Here is a 19842-nt window from a genome sequence, read left to right on the forward strand (position 1 = left end):
TCCTCACTCTCTGACCTCTGGTGGGGCTCAGCCCCGCTGTTCTTCATGACTAAATCATGGACTAAATAAGGAAGTGCAGTACTTCTTGTGTTGGGAAGATGGCGATGAGTGATAGAGGGGGTGGGGACCCTCGTCCTATAATCCCCTCATCACTGTCCCTCCTATAAAAGACAGTTCTGGTTGTTTCCTCACTCTCTGACTAAGGTCCATGAATAAAGAAATGACCTGGTAGGAGATCAGAGGAGCCATTTCCTAGTTCCCTTGAGGGTGGAATTGTAAGCTCCTCAGAGACCAAGCTGCCTGATGTGGGCGGAGTCCTGGTTTGGGGGAACCAATCAGCTCCTGTCTAGTAATCCTCTTTGTCTTTGTATTTTAGTCCATGGCCGGGAGATGAGGAAAACCTCTGAGGATTGTCTCACTTTGTCTCTAGACTGGAAAGTAGAAGATGAGGACATCACACAGTATAGTCCAGGAGAAAACCCGGCTCCCTCCAATGTCCATCCGGCACCACCCAGTGTAGATGGACCATCGGATTCCTCGTATCCTGAGGAACCTCAGACTGTGCGGGACCGGGCCGGCCTTCCAACAGGGAAGAGGTTCTCCTGTACTGAGTGCGGGAAATGTTTCCACTACAAATCCAAACTTAATGTGCATAAAAGAACTCACACAGGGGAGAAGCCATATTCCTGTCCTGAGTGTGGGAAATGTTTTTCAGTCAAGTCCATTCTTTACAAACATCAGAAATCTCACACAGGGGAGAAGCCGTATTCCTGTCCTGAGTGCGGGAAATGTTTCAGTTCTAAAAACAATCTTAATAGGCATAAAAGATCTCACACGGGGAGAAGCCGTATTCCTGTCCTGAGTGCGGGAAATGTTTTTCAGAGAAGTCCAATCTTTACACACATCAGAGATCTCACACGGGGGAGAAACTGTATTCCTGCCCTGAGTGTGGGAAATGTTTTTCAGACAAGTCCCATCTTTACACACATCAGAGATCTCACACAGGGGAGAAGCTGTATTCCTGTCCTGAGTGCGGGAAATGGTTTTCAGAAAAGTCCAGTCTTCAGAAACATCAGAGATCTCACACAGGGGATAAGCCGTATTCCTGTCCTGAGTGCGGGAAATGTTTTTCAGTGAGGTCCTATCTTTCCAGGCATCAGAGATCTCACACGGGGGAGCAGCCATATTCCTGTCCTGAGTGCGGGAAATGTTTTTCAAGCAACTCTAATCTTTACACACATCAGAGATCTCACATGGGGGAGAAGCCGTATTCCTGTCCTAAGTGCGGGAAATGTTTTTCAAGCAACTCTAATCTTTACACACATCAGAGATCTCACACAGGGGAGAAGCCGTATTCCTGTCCTGTGTGTGGGAAATGTTTTGCACATATGTCCATTCTTCACAAACATCAGAGATCTCACACGGGGGAGAAGCTGTATTCTTGTACTGAGTGCAGAAAATGTTTTTTAGAGAAGTGTTATCTTTCCAGACATCAGAGATCTCACACAGGGGAAAAGCCATATTCCTGTTCTGAGTGCGGGAAATGTTTTTTGCAGAAGTCCGATCTTTCCAGACATCAGAGATCTCACACAGGGGAGAAGCCATATTCCTGTCCTGAGTGCGGGAAATGTTTTTCACAGAAGTCCGATCTTTCCAGACATCAGAGATCTCACACAGGTGAGAGGCCATATTCCTGTCCTGAGTGAGGTGATTGTTCCTCACTGAAATCCTGTCTTCCTGTACATCAGGGATCCCACACAACCCTGGAGGTGTATTAGTGCCTTGAGTGCGGGAAATGTCTTCTAGATGAATGTTGCTGGACATCCCAGCTCTCATGTGGGGAAGAAGCACACCCTGATATATGAAAGGATGATTTTCTTTATCCCCTCAGAGACCCCCGGTCTGTGGAGAGATTCCTGGTCTATCAGCAGAATTCTGGGAACACCCCTTGAACACGGAAATAACAGCAGCTTATTTTCAGAGATGTTCAAAGTTTATTAGACATTACTAAGATTATATAGGATACAGAAATAATAAGGGGGGGGAGCGAATTCTAAAACTGTAACTTGTAAGTTTCCATCATGAGCTGACTACATGAAACATGACATATACATTTCTTGGTATAAACTGTTTTGGCTACCTTTCTGAGAAATAGCCGGGCAAAGACAATGTCAGGGTCATCTTATCTTCTGTTGATACATCCTTCACCAAACTAAAACAGTTCCATTAAACTTCTAATATATCTGCAAAAAGCTAACTTAATACTTAAAATGGCGTACATCAACACAATGGAGGTTCTCTAGATCCTTTCAATCCCCTCTTAGATCATGAACATGATCTCAATTCTTTACCTCATTCATCTTTTTGTACATAACCAGATAACCTTCATTTGTATTTTGCTGCTTGGTAGCTCTAGCAATGCAATATAATGAGCATTTAAAACATAGATATAAAAATAAAACAAAAAACAATATCATGACTATTCTTACAGCGATACCTTTCATCCATGAAAAGACGGAACCAAATCCTGATCCTAACCAATCAAAAGGAGTCCATCCATCTTTTCCTATAGCTCTAGCTTCTTCCATTAAACCATCTACCTGTTCCCTGTGTTGCTTTATTATTTCATAATCTGGAACAGTCATTGTGGTATTATATATCCAAGTACAACATTCAGAATCCTCTGTCATCTCACACAGACCTGTCAGAGCAGCACTCATGCTTTCAATAGCTAATTCTTGCATCTCCAGCTGTTCTCTAATAGCTCTGGTCTCGGTATTTAGCAACCCCATGTCCTTAGAGTTCCTCTCCAGTATATCATCAATAATGTTTGTGTCATTATTTATTTTGTTCATGAGTGTTATTCCCCATCCCGTGTAGGTAGGGAACCATGACCAAACCTTATCCCCTGTAGAGAATAGATCTACCTTTTCTTGTTTGGTTTCCCTTCTCTGTCTCAGAGTTAGTTGGTGTTTTGGGTATGTACTGGCTGTTACCTGGTGTTCCTTCTGGTCTATAGCTGCCATGATTGGCACTAATTGGGCTACATAGCACCAGCCCTGGACATTACTCGGTATCCAAGGGTAACAGATCTTACCACAACAGATATAGGTATTGTTTCCCAAGGAAATTGGCAATTTTTGTATTGCAGAGTGAAATTCAGGGGTGACAACAAGTGTGAAATAAAAAAGAAGTTTTCCAAACATAGTTTTCCCACATTGTCTTGTATCCCTTCTAAACTTTCATTCAGGGCTCTACCATTTACTTGCCAGAGTTTCACAGAAGAAGTTCCATCCCTCCTTCCAGGATCAGATATGTTTAATATGGACTGAGAGCACATTCCCTTTCCCTTGTGGGAAGTATTCCCCAGTCTAAAACACCAATCGGGGAGTTGAGTGACTCCCAGAGTTGGAAAAGATATGGTGGCATTAGAAATAATATTGGTCAAACCAATACTTACATTCCCTGTTATTAACAAAAATATTTTGCCTGGAGCGGCCAGAAGAGGAATTTCATATGTGCTCGGATGTAACTTACTACAGATCCAACATTTATCAGAACCTGACTTTTGAGCATAAGCAGATTTAAACTGCATCATCAACATTTTCCTGAAAAAGGATTGTTCTCTTCAAAACTTCTTTTTGACTTTCTTTCACTTTTGGTTATCTGGGTCTCATTTAAATCTAGTCCTTGACCACAGATACCTTTTATTAGGCCCAAGTCCTCAGGGTGATAAATACAGTTAGTTAGGATCCATACTGGCAGGAAAAAGAGCAGTCAGTGTGCCCAATAGGACCCAGATCTTCAAAGCACCATGAGCGGCAGTAAGGAATGTCATCTTCAGGGTCTTTTTCACTTACTTCACCTGCTCTTCGAGGATTTTCCTCTCACTTCACCTCCTTTTTCCATCTCGTGTTTCTCAGGTGTTTGGTTCACCTTCTTCACTCGACTAGCATGGATCCAGGACTGGGAATTCTCCACCAGAACAGCCGTTCTGGTAACCGCTATCACCGTAGTAGGCGGTCCAAAGGGGTAGCCTTGCTTCTTGTCTTTAGCGAGTTGGCGGACCACTACAACATCTCCCACTTGGAAAAGGTGTGTTGGTTCCTGAAAAATAAAGGAAAAGTGCAAGCAACATTTCTTTCAATCTGATCTAAAGTCTGAATCAATTTTCTCACATATTCTTGTTGTACCAGGTCAAGGTCCCCTCTTTCTAACATAAGTGGCTGTCTAGCCCAAGGAGTGGGGAACGGTCTTCCCATTAATATTTCAAAAGGAGATAACCCTGTAGTCTTATTAGGTGTCATTCTTACCTCTGCTAGAATTGCAGGTAACATCTTCTTCCAGTGGGTATAGGTTCCTCCAGTGGCCTTCCTCAACTCATCCTTAATCGTCCTGTTCATCCTTTCTACTATACCCCAACTTTGAGGATGATAGGGAATATGACATTTCCAATCTAAGTACTTTTACCAGGTCTTGGCATACCTTGGCCACAAAGGCTGGTCCGTTATCAGAATTTATCTGCAGCGGACATCCCCATCTGGGTATTATCTCCTGTGTAAGAATTCTGACTACAGTCTGTGCGTCTTCTTTATTAGTGACAAATGCTTCCACCCATCTGCTGAACATATCCACCATTACCAACAAAAACTCTTGCCTGTGTCCTGTTTTTGTCATGTGGGTAAAATCTATTTGTAAATGGGTGAAAGGTGTAGTTGGGTACACTAGATGCTGGTGTTGTGATTTCTTTGGGTTCTGTGGATTGTTCCTTATACATGTAATGCACCTGGAAACATATTCTTTCACCAACCTAGATAAGCCTGTAATGTAAAAATCCTGCAATAATGTTTCACATGTCGTTTTCCATCCTCTATGTCCTAGACCGTGGTACTGTGCAATGAACAGTGGGGCACTTGACATGGGAATGCATGGTTTCCCCTCTAAGCACACTAGACCAGAAGCTGGATCTAGTTGTGCTCCAGAACCATTCCAGTCTGCTAGATCGACTTCTGTAGCAAATGTTTGTAAATCTGCATACATCTGGTCATGTGGGGTGGTTGTGACGCCTGAAGTGGGCATAGACATCTGCTCACTGGCCACCTGTTGTAATGCGGCTTCCTTTGCTACCTTATCTGCTAATGCATTTCCTTTGGCAATATGATCTCTGCGATTTGTATGTGTCCTGCAATGGAGAATGGCTAATGTTTTTGGTAACTGTATGGCTTTGAGTAGATCAGATATCAAGGAAGAGTGAGATATGGTTTTGCCATCAGCAGCAATGAATCCTCTTCTCTCCCAAATGACCCCAAAATCATGTACAGCACCATGGGCGTACTTGGAGTCTGTGTAAATGTTGACATCCTGTCCTGCAAATAATTGACATGCTCTTGTAAGGGCAATCAGTTGGGCTGCTTGGGCTGACTGATATGGGATTGGCTTTGCCTCGAGTATTTTGTCAGGAAGTTGCACAATGGCATCTCCTGCATGGCAAGTATTATCATTTGGCCTAGAACATGAACCATCTACAAACACATCTGGGGCCCCATCAAGAGCCACAGCTGACATGTCGGGCCTAGGGGAAGTGTCTTGCTGTATGTGGGTTATACAATTGTGTTCTGGTGCCACTTCATCCTGTTCTCCCTTTAGCCCCAATAGGGCATTCAAAATTGGAGCAGGACCTGAATTTGCTGAAGAATATTTAATAATCAAGTTGGGATCAGATAGAAGAATCACTTCATATCCGCTCAACCTTTGTGCTGACATGTGTTGAGTGTGTATGTTTTTCAGTAGTAAGGACACTTGATGTGTGGTGTGTAGGGTAGTTTCATGTCCCAATGTGAAAGAAATAGCCATCTCCACCACCATAGCGCAGGATGCAACAGCTCTCAGACAAGCAGGCATGTCCTGAACCTGAGTTGGCACTACTTTGGAAAAAAAAAGCTACAGGGCGGAGCTTGCCTCCATGTTCCTGAGCCAGGACCCCCGCCATGGTTGTACAATTTTCCCCCGCATACAGATGAAACATTTTCTATAGTCAGGTAGTCCAAGACCAGGGGCCGTTACCATAGCATTCTTCAGGTACACAAAGGCATCAACCATTTCATTTGACCATGTGAGAATGTCAGGTGATTCTGAAAGTGTGACAGACCTCAGAGTGTGATCATAGAATGAACAATCAGGTATCCATTGGCGGCAGTAACCAATCATACCAAGAAAAGGTAGCATGTCCTTTTTTGTTTGTGGGCGGGGCAGACCCACGAGAGCCGCAGCTCTTTTGTGACTGACATTCCTCTCACCATGACTTAGAGTAACACCAAGGTATTCAACCTGTTTTTGGCACCATTGCAGTTTCTTTTTAGATGCTTTGTGACCATTCCCTGACAACCATTCTAACAGAGACCAACTATCCTCCTGACTGGCCGCCTGACTTGGACTACAAATCAATAGGTCCCACATATTGTAGGAGGACCGAACCATTGGGAGGGGTCCAGGACCTCAGTGTGGTCTGGAGGGCAAGTGAGTAGACTGCAGGCAAATCTACAAAACCCTAGGACATTCTACACCAGGTGATCTGGCAATTTCAGAATATAAATACAAATAGCGCCCTCGTCTGGTGGTCCATAGGAACCGAAAAAAATGCATTTGTTAAATCAATCACTGTAAAATATTCTGCATCGGATGGAATAGAGGTGAGGAGTGATGGGACATCAGGCACTATTGGGGCTATTGGAACCACCAAATTATTTATGGTCCTCAAATCTTGTACAAACCTGCAGGAGCCATCCGGCTTCTTAACAGGATTGATAGGTGTGTTGTAAGGAGAAACCGTTTCTTCTAAAATACCTGTCTCTAAAAATCTTTCCACTAGAGGTGCAATCCCTTCCTCCTTCTCTGGCGACAATTTGTATTGTCTCTGTTTGTAGGGCAATGCCCCTTCCTTGAGTGTGACTGTGTACGGTGTACATGAAATGAATCCTACATCCATAGAATTTGTGGCCCAAACTGGATGTGTATCAGGAGGGGGTGTAATGTGTGAGGGATGACTCTCATCATTGAAATAGGCAGGTATAATGGGTACTTTGGAGGATCTGGCAACAATACCTCCTTCTGATGTTACACTCAGAGAAATCCCTAAAATTCCCATAAGATCTCTTCCCAACAAATTTACAGGGCAATTTGGAATGATTCTGAACCTGTGACAAGTGATGGCCTCATCCCATGTGAGGGCTGAAAGGGGCAAGGGGGGAGTCTTGAGGGTTTTTGTTAGTATCCCATTTATTCCCATAGAAGGTTCGGCATTTTTAGTTTCCCCATGATACATTCCTCACTCAGGCTGCTGCATGTCGCACCTGAATCAATCAAAAATGGAACTTCAGCCCCCCCTACTTGTAAAGAAATGAGGGGCTGCTGCCTGTATGATGAAGAAACCAAGGGAAATGCCGGGACACCACCTTCCAGGCATCCCTATTGTCTCTGGTTCTGCTGTGGCCCCCACTGAATTGGATATTTAATATCTTGGGGTTGTGCCTGTGGTGTTTGGGGGGTGGTGGTGGCATTAGGTGGTTGGTATCTCTGTTGGCGCTGTTGTGGCTGTCCCTGGGAGGAGGAAGGTTCATATGGACAGTTATGTCTCCAGTGATCCTGTCCTCCACAGTTGAAACATCCAGTTCTTCTGGGGATTTGGAGGGGTTCAGAGTTACTTCTTCCCCTGCCAATCCTCCTTTTCCTCTACCTCTATACCATCCTCTTCCTCTTTGTCCTTGCCCTTGATTTCCCTGTTGGGGGTCACTTTGGAAATGACTACTATTAACCTTCTCTTTTCTTACAATATCTAAACATCCCACTGCCTCCTTCTCGTGAAGGGAGGTCTGAAACTCAACAACAGTTTTAGTTGCCCAGTCAGAGACCTGCTGCTTCACGGCTAATCCTGCTTCAGGCTTAAGACCTGTTATGTCTGAATCATCAATGAACTTAACTCTCCAGTTAGAGCCAGTCCTGCTTCTTGTGTCCAGACATCCTTCAACCTTTTCCAGAATTCTAATACAGTTTCTCCTGCCTTCTGTTTACATGCTGTAGCAATAGGGAGGGAAGCCTTATTCTTGAAAACCCTTTTTAGTTCTGTGTCAAGCTCCCCCCACATAGTTTCTCTCCCTTCTGTGGTGTTCAGTTTATAGGCAGTAGCCTGTGTATTACTTGGTTCTATGTGACTAATGCTTTTTACATTTATCCAATCCCAAGCTGGATTATTTCCCAGAATACCATCAATGATCAATCTCATATCTTCCTGTGTGTAATTTCTTCCCAAACATGCCTTTTTTACATAAGCAAGTGTACCTCCAGGAGATACTGTAGGCTTGGGACAATGTTTAACAATCTTACTAATATCTTCTAATTCTATGGGGTTTTTTAGAATTAGTTCTCCTGCTGTGAGAAATGGTAGTGTCAATATAGCCACCTCCTTTCCTCCTACGGCCCCCTCATCTTCTCTTTTTCCCTCTTGTTTCTTATCCATGGATCTAAGCTGCATTCTAAATTCCTCCACCTCTCTGCCCTTTCTATGACTGGTGTCACTTCTTCTCCATTGACCATCCTTTTTCTGTAATTTTATTATATTTACCTGTCCCTGTTCTTCGTATTCCAACTCTCCTTCGTTGTCATTATTTTCCGTAAGGATGCCTTGAACTTGGCTACCCTCTTTGTCTGGTGATTTTATACTAATGATCTGTTTGGGTCAAGTGGAGGGGCCTGGCTGTATTAAGTTGTTTTAAAAATTGGTTGTAGATCCGGGACGGGAAATGGCGCAGGGACAGGGGCAGGGACTGGAGGGGCAGGGGCAGGAGCAGGGGCTGGAGCTGCAGAGACAGGAGCAGGGGCTGGAGGGGCATTAGGCTGGGGAGTAATCATCCCCAAACTAATCAAAAAATCATCATCAGCAGCATTTTTAAAACAACTTAATGAAGGATATATATTATACGGAGGGGGTGGGATTGGTGTCTGAACTGTTTTCAGTCCAATCTTGGGTCTGCATGTCTTTTCAGATTGATGCTTTTCCTGTCATATTTTTAATGTATCCAATTTCAACTTCCTCTTTTGTTTTAAAGAGAAAATCAAATTTAACTTTCCTTTGCTATTATCAACCCAATACGGTGACCATTTCAACCAGTTTTCTCCCCCTTTCTTCATATAAACTTGGTCCCATTGTGGGTCCCCCTCATACCAAGGAAAGGCTTGTTTGTCCCCCAAACATAATCCCTTAACCATGTCTGTATGAAAAGGATCATTTGCCCCCTTTCTTGGGAATGGGTCTGTACTTCCCATGGCTTCTGTCCAGCCTGCCATACAATCCACCCAGGGATTTATTAAATAATAGTCCGTTCCACAAACTCTAGCAACATAATCCCTACAATTTTCTCCCTTTTCTGGGGGACCTGGTGGGTAACTACCTCCTTGACCCATATTTAGACAGTGGATAAGACAATTTTACCTTCAAATCTTATTTTGTTCCACACAACAAATTATCTTATACTTCTACGCGACAGAAAGAAAAAGCAAAAGACAGACAAACCAGAATCTGCTCCACAGACTTATTAACCTTTTGATAACTTCCCAAAAGTTATCTCTTCACTGTTTTACCAAAGGACAGTGTGTTCTACCAAAGAACAATTTCTTTTATGTTCTACCAGAGAACAATCTGTGTTTTACCAAAAAGACTCTTTTTTTTTATAGTGCACTATATTGTAACTTTACCAAAGAGTTACGTCTGCTTTACCAAAAGCAGCTACAGGTTATCACGGGTCTATATAGACAATACAGAATGATTCAAGACCTTCCCTCAACACAGGGCAAGAAAGAGCTTTTAGTCATAAAAAGACAAATGGTTTACTTACCAAGTGAGGTGGGTGGTCATCCCGGACGAGCCCCCAGCTGAAAGGATGATTTTCTTTATCCCCTCAGAGACCCCCGGTCTGTGGAGAGATTCCTGGTTTATCAGCAGAATTCTGGGAACACCCCTTGAACACGGAAATAACAGCTTATGTTCAGAGATGTTGAAAGTTTATTAGACATTAATAAGATTATATAGACTACAGATAATAATAAGGGGGGGGAGCGAGTTCTAAAACTGTAATTGTAAATATCCATCATGAGCTGACTACATGAAACATGACATATACATTTCTTGGTATAAGTTATTTTGGCTAACTTTCTGAAAAACAACCAGATAAAGACATTGTCAGGGTCATGTTAGCTTCTGTTGATACAACCTTCAACAACTAAAACAGTTTCATTAAACTTCTAATATATCTGGAAAAAGCTAACTTAATACTTAAAATGGCGTACATCAACACAATGGAAGTTATCTAGATCCTTTCACATAATGCTGCCCCAAACTACCTCACCGATCTGATACCCAAATACCACCCAACCCATAATCTTCGCTCCTCACAAGACCTCCTACTTTCTAGCTCCCTGGTCTCCACCTACCACGCCCATTTGCAGGACTTCTCCAGGACTTCCCCCATCCTCTGGAACTCACTACCCCAATCCATAAGACTGTCACCTACCCTCCTCACCTTTAGTTGCACCCTGAAAACCCATCTCTTCAGGGAAGCCTACCCCACCCTCACCTAACAACCAATCTCCTCCACTCCTCCTACCTCTCCATCCCCCACAGCCACTTCCTCCTGTACCACTATCCCCTCCCTCCTAGATTGTAAGCTCCCAGGATCAGGGCCCTCACACCCCTCATGTATTGTATTGTTACTGTATTGTCTCATGTTCTGTCCCCACTATAATGTACAGCGCGGAGCAAACCTTCTGCCGCTATATAAATACTGTATAATAATAAGAATGGATGGCGAGGGGTTAATGGCTCTAACGAGCTGTTAATGACTCCCTGGTGTCGTAGTGTGCCACGATCGTACTGGCAGGTGGACGGAGCTCTCTTCCCTGAGCGTCCATCGCCGGAGCCACTGCGCATGCGCCCCTACATCACTGGACTTTGAATGGTAATACCAGGATGATGCCTACAGCATTGGAGACCAGAGTGGTGCCAATCATCTCTATAGTCTAAGAATTCGGAAGCTACAAGCATTTCATCACTTCAGTTTCGCAGGATAGAAACAGCGCCATTTGTAAATTGGGAAAGCATCTGATCACCGATGTTGGTTTGATTAGATAATGTAAGGGCAGAGGAGATATCCAGAGTCTGATAGACCCCAGATTTCTCAAAAAAGAATATATGACAATGTCCATTGAAGTTATAGGGGATATTTGTATTCCCTGTGATTGTATTAAAAGTGATAAAAAAAATGAAAGGGACAGTGTAAAAATAATAAAAAAAATCAAAATATTTAAAAAAAAAAACCAGGGCTGGCCAGCGGGTGCTCCCAGCAATCAGAGACTCAATCTTGCAGCCAGCCAAACACCTGAAACTGCTTATACTGGTGTATTTAAGGGATGGCCAGACCTGCAGACTCGGCCTTGGTGTGTGTTTTTCCTGGGCCCTGTATCCTGCTTCCTGTTTCTGTTCCTATTCCTGTTCCTGTCTTGTTGCTGACCCGGCCTGATCTGTACCTCTGCTGACTTCTCCTGCTCTGACCCCGGCTCGTTCCTGACCATCCCTCTGCCTGACCCTCTGTACCACGCTGCCCGCTACCTGCTGACCCTGGCTTGTGACCCCAACCATTCTCCGCTTGCTCCCCCTGTACCTACCTGCCCGATTGATATTGACCCGGCCTGCCTGACGACGCTTGCATTGTATGTACTGTTATCTGTGGGTGGTTGGTTTGGTTTGTTTGCACTGTATTATGTTAGCATTGCACTGCGTTTATGTTTGTATTGTTAGTGTTAATAAATTATATTGTTTATAACATATCTGAAGCCTGCGTTTCCCTGCGTCAGTCACACACCTCTGGTCATACCCGGGAGCCCTGACATTACACCAAGGCCAATCCTGACCAGAAGTGGCTGCACAGGGAAGCCATCTTGGCTTGTTGATGGGAAGGATGGATCTGGATGAGGTTGTGTATTTATCTCTGCTAGTGTTTGTCTTGGAAATTCGCTTTAACGAATTTCTCCTTACCGTGAGTACTCGCAGTTGGATGCGCAGAAATCCCCCATAAAGCTGTGCGAATCTCGCTTACCACGACTGCAGCCAAACTACACGATTCCTGCCCATCCAAATACTTTGGTTCTGTTGAATTTGTGGGTGATTGGAGCTCCGTTACCCTAGAATGATCAAACGACACTCAGGATCTGTTGCAACTCACATAAGGGCCGGCTTTAGGCTCAGCTCTCTGTTTTATTAAAAATACACACATGCCCCCCACATGAATAAAGTCAATCCCTCCCACCGAACAATGCAATGGGGATTGCCTATACAGAGGATGTACATTCCAATTGGAGCATAGCCTTTGCTATTATCTATCACTGGTCCTCCCCCATGAGTCTTCTGAGGTCAGCAGACTTCCTCCCCTTCCCCCCTATGAGCCATCTGAGGTCATATTTCCTGTCCTACTAGCTTCTATTGGTATGCAAAATTCTCTGCACAAGCATCTCCCTAAAAATATCAGTCTGTACCTGGATGGGCCCGATACGATCTTTATTAAAACACATCCATCCGGATACAGTTCAGATTTGTAATGGGTTGTAAGATATGCATAAGCCTACACGTGGAGTTCACACCGCTTGCGCATTGCGTTATGAAGCCCACGTGGTACCATGCTGCTGATATGCGGATACAGGCCCACGGTCTACTGACAGCAGCATTCGCATGGAATGCTGTGGTGGTATACACGCCGGTCTATAAGCGCAGATCTGCCATCTCATCCATTACCAAGCTGAGTACTGTAATACATACATTGTACATGCGCATGGCCCAATTGCAGCCTTCAGAGCTTTAATTAAGCCACACGAGAGACATATGAATAACACGAATATATGACACATTTAAAGTTCGACCAATAATACAAAATTTCCATGACATTCCCTCCTGTTTTATCATATTCTCCTCGTGTCCCTTCTTGATCTTCTTCAGCTTGATGGGTGTAGTCTCAAACTTCAAAGAGTTCCTGTAGTTGTCCCTGAGAATAAAGCTCCACGGGGTACCTGAAACAACAAGACCCGACGCAGACTCGACGCAAACAGGCTTGATTGAAGCGATGATCCTCAAGAGCGTTGGAACCTTCACTACAGGAAGGCTCTTGCAAAAACCACAAACAGACTTGTGGTATGAATAAAGCTTGTGATCCCACGGTGGTCTGGGGAGATCCAGCAATAGATTCTCAAATTGCCCCTGCAGACGGGGCCACACAAGGCTGGTCTCGACCCAGACAGTTTTCCAAATCGCAGACACAAACAATGATGAGGCTTGAAGCTTGCTTGAAGGTCTTGGAGAATGTGGTCTTCAGAGAGATAAATTAGAGGGAAGCCAGGACGTAATCTGTAGAGAAGGTGGTTGGTTGGTGAGGTCTTCCCCCGATCAGTGGTTGGAGTGGGATCCCCGGAGCGGGCATGGAGATGTGGTCGTCTGCCCGAGCTTGGCTTACACGGTCGATGAGGCAACAGGAACATCTCACCGCGGCATATAAAAGGCAGATGAAAAAGAGAAGCATCAGGATATACACTCCCACTTCCTTCAACCAAGATCCGATGGAGAACAGGAAATCTCCCAATCCTCCCAAACCCTTGAACGGATTCCAACCCTCACTAGCTATAGCTCTAGCTTTTCCCTGTAGTTCACTAACTTTGTCCATATGGGCCTGGACCTTGTCATCGGTGTCTTCTATCCAAGTACAACAATCCTCTCCGATGAACTCACAGAACCCCCCTTTGGCGGCTAAAAGATAATCAAGGGCCATCTTCTCCTGAAGCACTAAAATTCCCATCTGCCGTTGTTCTTGGGCAATTTCTCTGACAGCCTCTACGGTCTCGTTAAACATACTATCCACGATGACAGAAAAATTGTTCAGGCGCTTCATAAGTTCTATTCCCCATCCTGTCCATGAGGGGAACCAAGCCCATGCCTGGTCGCCCTCAGAGAACAGTTCCCTGCGAACTCTCCCTGCCATCCTTACCTTCTTGTGGACCATCAACTCTTCATGGTCCATCACTACATAGGATGCGGGGACTAGCTTTATGAGGGCACACGAACCTTTCGCGTTCTGGGGGAATGTTCTATAGGCTGCCGAACCACACAGAAAATAGTATGGACCTGTCAGAGCAGAACAGGAGGAGTTCCTCGTTCGGCCTCTGGCACTGAGCAACAGTTGCACAGACTGGGGGATTGCTCCCTCAGTCTGCACATCACATCCGTCCTTCCAACACACGTGGTCTGGTCGGTCAGTGTGGTTACTCAGAAGGGAAGTCTGGTTAGTCAGATTGACAGTTATACCTCCCTCACAGGTGGTAGTCCCAACAAACTTGTTACCTGTGCCAAAGCTGATGTTAAAGCACACCTGAGGGCTGCCTAGCTGCCCAGTTACCCATAATGGACTGGTGACGGCCCTACAGGAGCTAGAGCTAATATTGGTGCTGAAACTGATGTTACCTGCTAAAAATGTGTCATTAAGTTCTACCGATAAATGTCTACGTGGGGGCTGACCAGGGGTCCCTTGCTTTTTCATGCCGACGCGGATGTCATATAGGGCATGAACAGCGGCCATTGCGGACATGTGATGACTGGGTGGGGGCTTAGAGCATACCCAACAGTTGGTTTTGTTGGCGGTTCTGGCTAAACGTAGGTGCATTTTAAATAAAAGGTTGGGGTATCTGCCATCTTTTCCTCCGTTCACACACATGTAAGACATACAAACAAAAAGAAAAAGGAAAATGACACCCCTCATTCTCTGGTGTAGCTGAGAAGCTTCTTGCAGTGGCTTGCGTGCACCCAGTTGTCTCGTCCCTCGAGCTTGAGTGAGGTAGGTGTCGTCAGCTGGACTTGGTATGGTCCGGTGAACCGTGGCTCGAGTCCGGTTCTTTGATGTTTCTTTAGGACGACCCAATCACCTGGCTCAATAGAAAGAACACCTGTTATTGTATTTGGATCGGGGAGCGATTCGCGAACCCGATGGTGTATCTTCTGCAGCTCCCGTTGCAGAGATTGCACATAACCTGTAAGCTGTGAATGCAAAGACAACAACTGTTGAGGAAAGTACAACCCTGTTTTGGGAGGTCCCCCAAACAACACCTCGTAGGGTGACAGCCCATGTGGTTGCCGAGGGGCATTCCGGATGGAATAGGGGGCAATGGGGAGACACTCAGGCCAAGGTTTTTGGGTATCGGAAGACGTTCAACCTTACCGCTACTCTCGGGGTGATATGGGGTGTGTCGCCGCTGACTCCAGTTCCACCAAAGAAATGCAGTCGTGTCCTTTGGAAGAGAGATTAGTAGTGGACAAAGAAGACATGTTAGCAGAAGAGGTGTTAGTATTGTTAGTCGTGTTGCAAAATTCAGCACTGTCATTGCTGTCCTCCCCCCCCTTCTCATCTTCCGACACAGGAAGAAGAGAAGCTGGGTTAAGAATAGTGCATCGTTTGATAGTGAGGTTAGTAGGGGTTAGGAGGGCTTTCCCCTGAGAGGGGTACCTTGCCTTGGATGTCCTGTTTTCGCAGGACCGTTCTTGCTGCACCGGTGTCAGTGAGGCAAGGGAGGGGATATTTTAATTCCTCTAGAAAAAGATGGATCTGGGCCGACACCGATTTGTCAACTTCCTATGAGAATTCATAGGAGTTACTTACCATGGTGGTCATAGGGGCGGAGGACTCATCAGGAATGAACTGCCACCGACCTTTAGGTAATTGGGGACAGCTCCTCCTCATGTGCCCCGTTTGGTGGCACTGGAAGCACCTGGGTGGGGGCCTATCCTTCCTGTGACCCAGATCCCTTGGTTTTTCGTGTGGGGTCTGGGACATAAGAACTTTGGCCTTGTCTTGTTTTCTTCTATCCATTTCCCTCTCTATTGCCGCAAGAGTGGAAAGGATAGCAGGGATAGACATCTTATTATATTCGGGTCGGGCCAGAACCAGCCTTTCCCGAATTTTAGTATCGATGCCTTCCAAAAATTTGGCCCGCAACAGAATGTGCGTCGCGGTCACCTTTACCCCTTCAGTTGGAGCATCAGGTCCAACTTCCAGATCCGCATCCAGTGCCGTCTGCTTGAGACGGCGCCAGAAGCAGGCGCTTTCCTCATTAGGACCCTGGGTGAGCTTCATCATGTCCGTAGTAGAGGTAGCACCATACATTTCTGGAAGCTTTGCCTTTAGCTGTGTACAGAACTCTTTGCCCCCTGAAGTCATCTCCTCATGCGTGGTTATAGAGCACCCTGCAATCACTGTACTGGCCACTTCCATGCCCACCTTTGCCCGTAGGATCTGTGCACAATCTGACCCGCTCATACCATAGCTGAACTGGTTTTGTCCAAACATTCGAGCAAATCCTCTCGGATTGACTCGATAGTCCGGGAGCTCAGCCAGAATAGTGCGGATCTCTGCCGGGGTGAAGGGGACATGCCAAACTACCCGTTCCCCTAAAGTCCGTTCCCCCCGTGCATTGGGAGGACCTTCAAATTGCTGCACCCTGACTGGATAGGCCTCGGTCCGGGAAGAGTGCAAGGGCTGACCCAGCATCATCGGTGGGCTTAGATTAACCACCTCGCTTACTGCACCTTCAGGTTTGAGGTCCCTCAGATCAGGGTATAGCTGGGGGGCAGGGGTCTGATCAGTGGTTCGTAGCGCTTTGATGCAATCCGCCCTGTTTTTTAACCGGGTGTCTATTCCCCTTGATTCACAGATAGTCTGCAAATCGGTTGTTGAGTAGGCTTCATAGTTGGAAACAGAAGGAGCTGGGGTGAAGCAGGGAGAAGGGAGAGGTAGAGGCAGAGGCTGAGGCATAGAGACAGAAGACACAGAAGGTATGTCAAGAGTGACGTCACTAACAGAAGAGACAGGTGCAGTTATACTTATCTCAGCCACTGTTGGTTGTTGGGGGACCCCAGCAGACCCTGATCCTGCCTGCCTTAGTAGAGTCAGCCCTGAAAGAGCTTCCTCCACCTCTGACACTGGATCCTCCTGTTTTATTCCCTCTGGAGGCCAGGTATACATCACCTGGTTCTTCCGGACAGACACCAGTTTATGTATGCCCTGCTTCCCTAATCGGATTGACCTGTGAAGCCATAGCTGTGCGATCTCTAGTTCTGACGCCTGCATCCGTGGTTCAAATTCAGAGATGAATTTTTCCCACCTCCATGCGTCAAATGTACCTTCCCGGGGAATTTCCCATCTGGTACCCTTCGACCATTTATTCCACCTTTTGAGGGGTTCTGTAGACTTCCCCCCCAAACTCACCTTCATCAGTTGTGCAGCTGTCCTTACCCTGAAGAGGGCTGGTTCCCCCTCTCTCTTCATGGACTGACTACTGCCCATCGTGACTAGTCACTGGTATATATCCCGCGTCCGGGTACCTGTTTACCCCCTGGAGCACTCGGTGGGATCCTACCGAGAGGCCTGATTCCACCACTTTCCCAGCACAGCGTAATTTATGTGATACTTATCGATCACCCGAAGCGCATCAAGTGGCGGTCAGACTGAGAGCACACCTCCCACTCCCACAGCGCAATTTGTGTGATCCTGACCACCCGAAGTGTTTGTGGTAACCAGGCTAAGCGTTATACTTCCCTGGACCGCCCACTCACACAGCGTAATTTATGTGGTTCTCATCACCCACTGTGTTTGGCAGGCCACACCGCACAATGATGAAAGTGGCTTTTCTCTCCCTGCACACAGTAGCTAACACAAGTCAAAACAAAAAGAGGGGTTCTTGGATGTTACTTAGGGGTCACTGGTTGGGCAGAAACCTACTAACTGACCTTTAGGAAATTTGTGTAAAGAAAAAAACTTTCCTAATACACACAGAAAAACCCTTTTTCAACCTGAAAAACTGTTAAAAAGGACAAAGTGGATCCTTATGAAAAACACGGGACGTTTCACAGTAAAACAATTACACAGAGGTAAACCGAAAAACTGCGCCAAAAGTAACCTTGTTGCTGATGCAAAAATCACTCCTATCAGCACCGCTAAACGATCCACGTTATACACGCAATCTTTACTGCAACCACCTAGAACCGTTTACACAAAAAGTCTGCTGGACGTGAAACACGCGACACAGCAGCTTAAAACAAACCCGCTTTACAATAAGGAACTACTTTTAACAGGAAAAACACAAGAAAAACATAATCACTATACAAGAAATCTATGTGCAAAAACCCAGACTACACCGCGCTCATTAAATGTGGAACACGTGAAGGGAAAACTCGCTTAATACACTTTAAATTGGCTGGCAATACGCAAATTTAAAGCTAAAAGCAAACAAATGAAACTGTAAAAAATTTGGATTAAAAACACAATATGGGTCAAATGCATATAGGAAACTTCATGCACATTGCATAGAGATTACTGCACATTTGGTAGCCAACAAAATGGCCACCAAACAAAAGGAGTCCATGTGGTTTAGTCAAGAAAATGACCCCCCACAGTGAAGCACATGGTAACACTCTAGCCTCAAAATTGCCTCTTACATAAAACAGACTTTTAGACAGAACATACACTGGACAATTACACAACAATATGAAGTACACATACAACACAATTTGGGCACAATCACAGAACGGACATAAAACACCAACATATCACACTAACATGCACATGTAACAGAAAGGACCCCCTGCTGCATGCTTGCTGGGAGCAGTAGTACCACAAAACATTGCACAGACTACATACAAAGATCTTACAACAGTTAACAATTAACCTAAACCTTTCAGCACTGTAATAATTACCTCACGTGGAGGGGGGTAAAGCAATCACCACAGTACCTACAGCCCACAAATACTTACCTAACACTATGCAACAACTTTTACCCACTAAAACATATACCCGTTTAATTTTTGGTTGGAAGATTTTTTAAACTTGACCAAATCCAGCCAACCAAAACCCCCCCCTCTGCTGCTCTCAGCAGAGACAAACCCTCGTCTTTCACCCACAAATCAAGAGTTTAGGACAAAAAACGAGGTCCTTGTTAAGCGGTATTTCTTGTTAGCTAACAGAGAGCGAAATCAGCCACACGAACACGCAAAAAGCGATCCTCTTAATGGCAGAGAGACCTGAAATGTGCCGGCATACTTTTTGCTAGTTCATGATAGTTCATTTCCCCCCCGTTCTTTGTTAGCTATGCAATAATACGCGTTAGTATCCACCAGGCTCGCCAAACTGTCTTGGAAATTCGCTTTAACGAATTTCTCCTTACCGTGAGTACTCGCAGTTGGATGCGCAGAAATCCCCCATAAAGCTGTGCGAATCTCGCTTACCACGACTGCAGCCAAACTACACGATTCCTGCCCATCCAAATACTTTGGTTCTGTTGAATTTGTGGGTGATTGGAGCTCCGTTACCCTAGAATGATCAAACGACACTCAGGATCTGTTGCAACTCACATAAGGGCCGGCTTTAGGCTCAGCTCTCTGTTTTATTAAAAATACACACATGCCCCCCACATGAATAAAGTCAATCCCTCCCACCGAACAATGCAATGGGGATTGCCTATACAGAGGATGTACATTCCAATTGGAGCATAGCCTTTGCTATTATCTATCACTGGTCCTCCCCCATGAGTCTTCTGAGGTCAGCAGACTTCCTCCCCTTCCCCCCTATGAGCCATCTGAGGTCATATTTCCTGTCCTACTAGCTTCTATTGGTATGCAAAATTCTCTGCACAAGCATCTCCCTAAAAATATCAGTCTGTACCTGGATGGGCCCGATACGATCTTTATTAAAACACATCCATCCGGATACA

General features: G+C 45.3%; 1 protein-coding gene across 1 annotated transcript in view; it reads left to right on the forward strand.

Annotated features, from left to right (window-relative positions):
• Positions 1-364: 364 nt before the first annotated feature.
• LOC149438170 (uncharacterized) overlaps positions 365-19842 on the forward strand; it is a 98414-nt gene continuing 78936 nt past the window's right edge. Inside the window, 2 exon segments of the mRNA XM_089660186.1 lie at positions 365-832; positions 835-1667. Of these exon segments, the coding sequence (XP_089516312.1) occupies positions 391-832; positions 835-1667 (1275 nt within the window). The 5' untranslated portion in view covers positions 365-390.

Source organism: Staurois parvus, unplaced genomic scaffold (genome assembly GCF_062004578.1).
Source record: "Staurois parvus isolate SC_StPar_1 unplaced genomic scaffold, SC_StPar_1.0 ptg001208l, whole genome shotgun sequence".
Classification (NCBI taxonomy): domain Eukaryota; kingdom Metazoa; phylum Chordata; class Amphibia; order Anura; family Ranidae; genus Staurois; species Staurois parvus.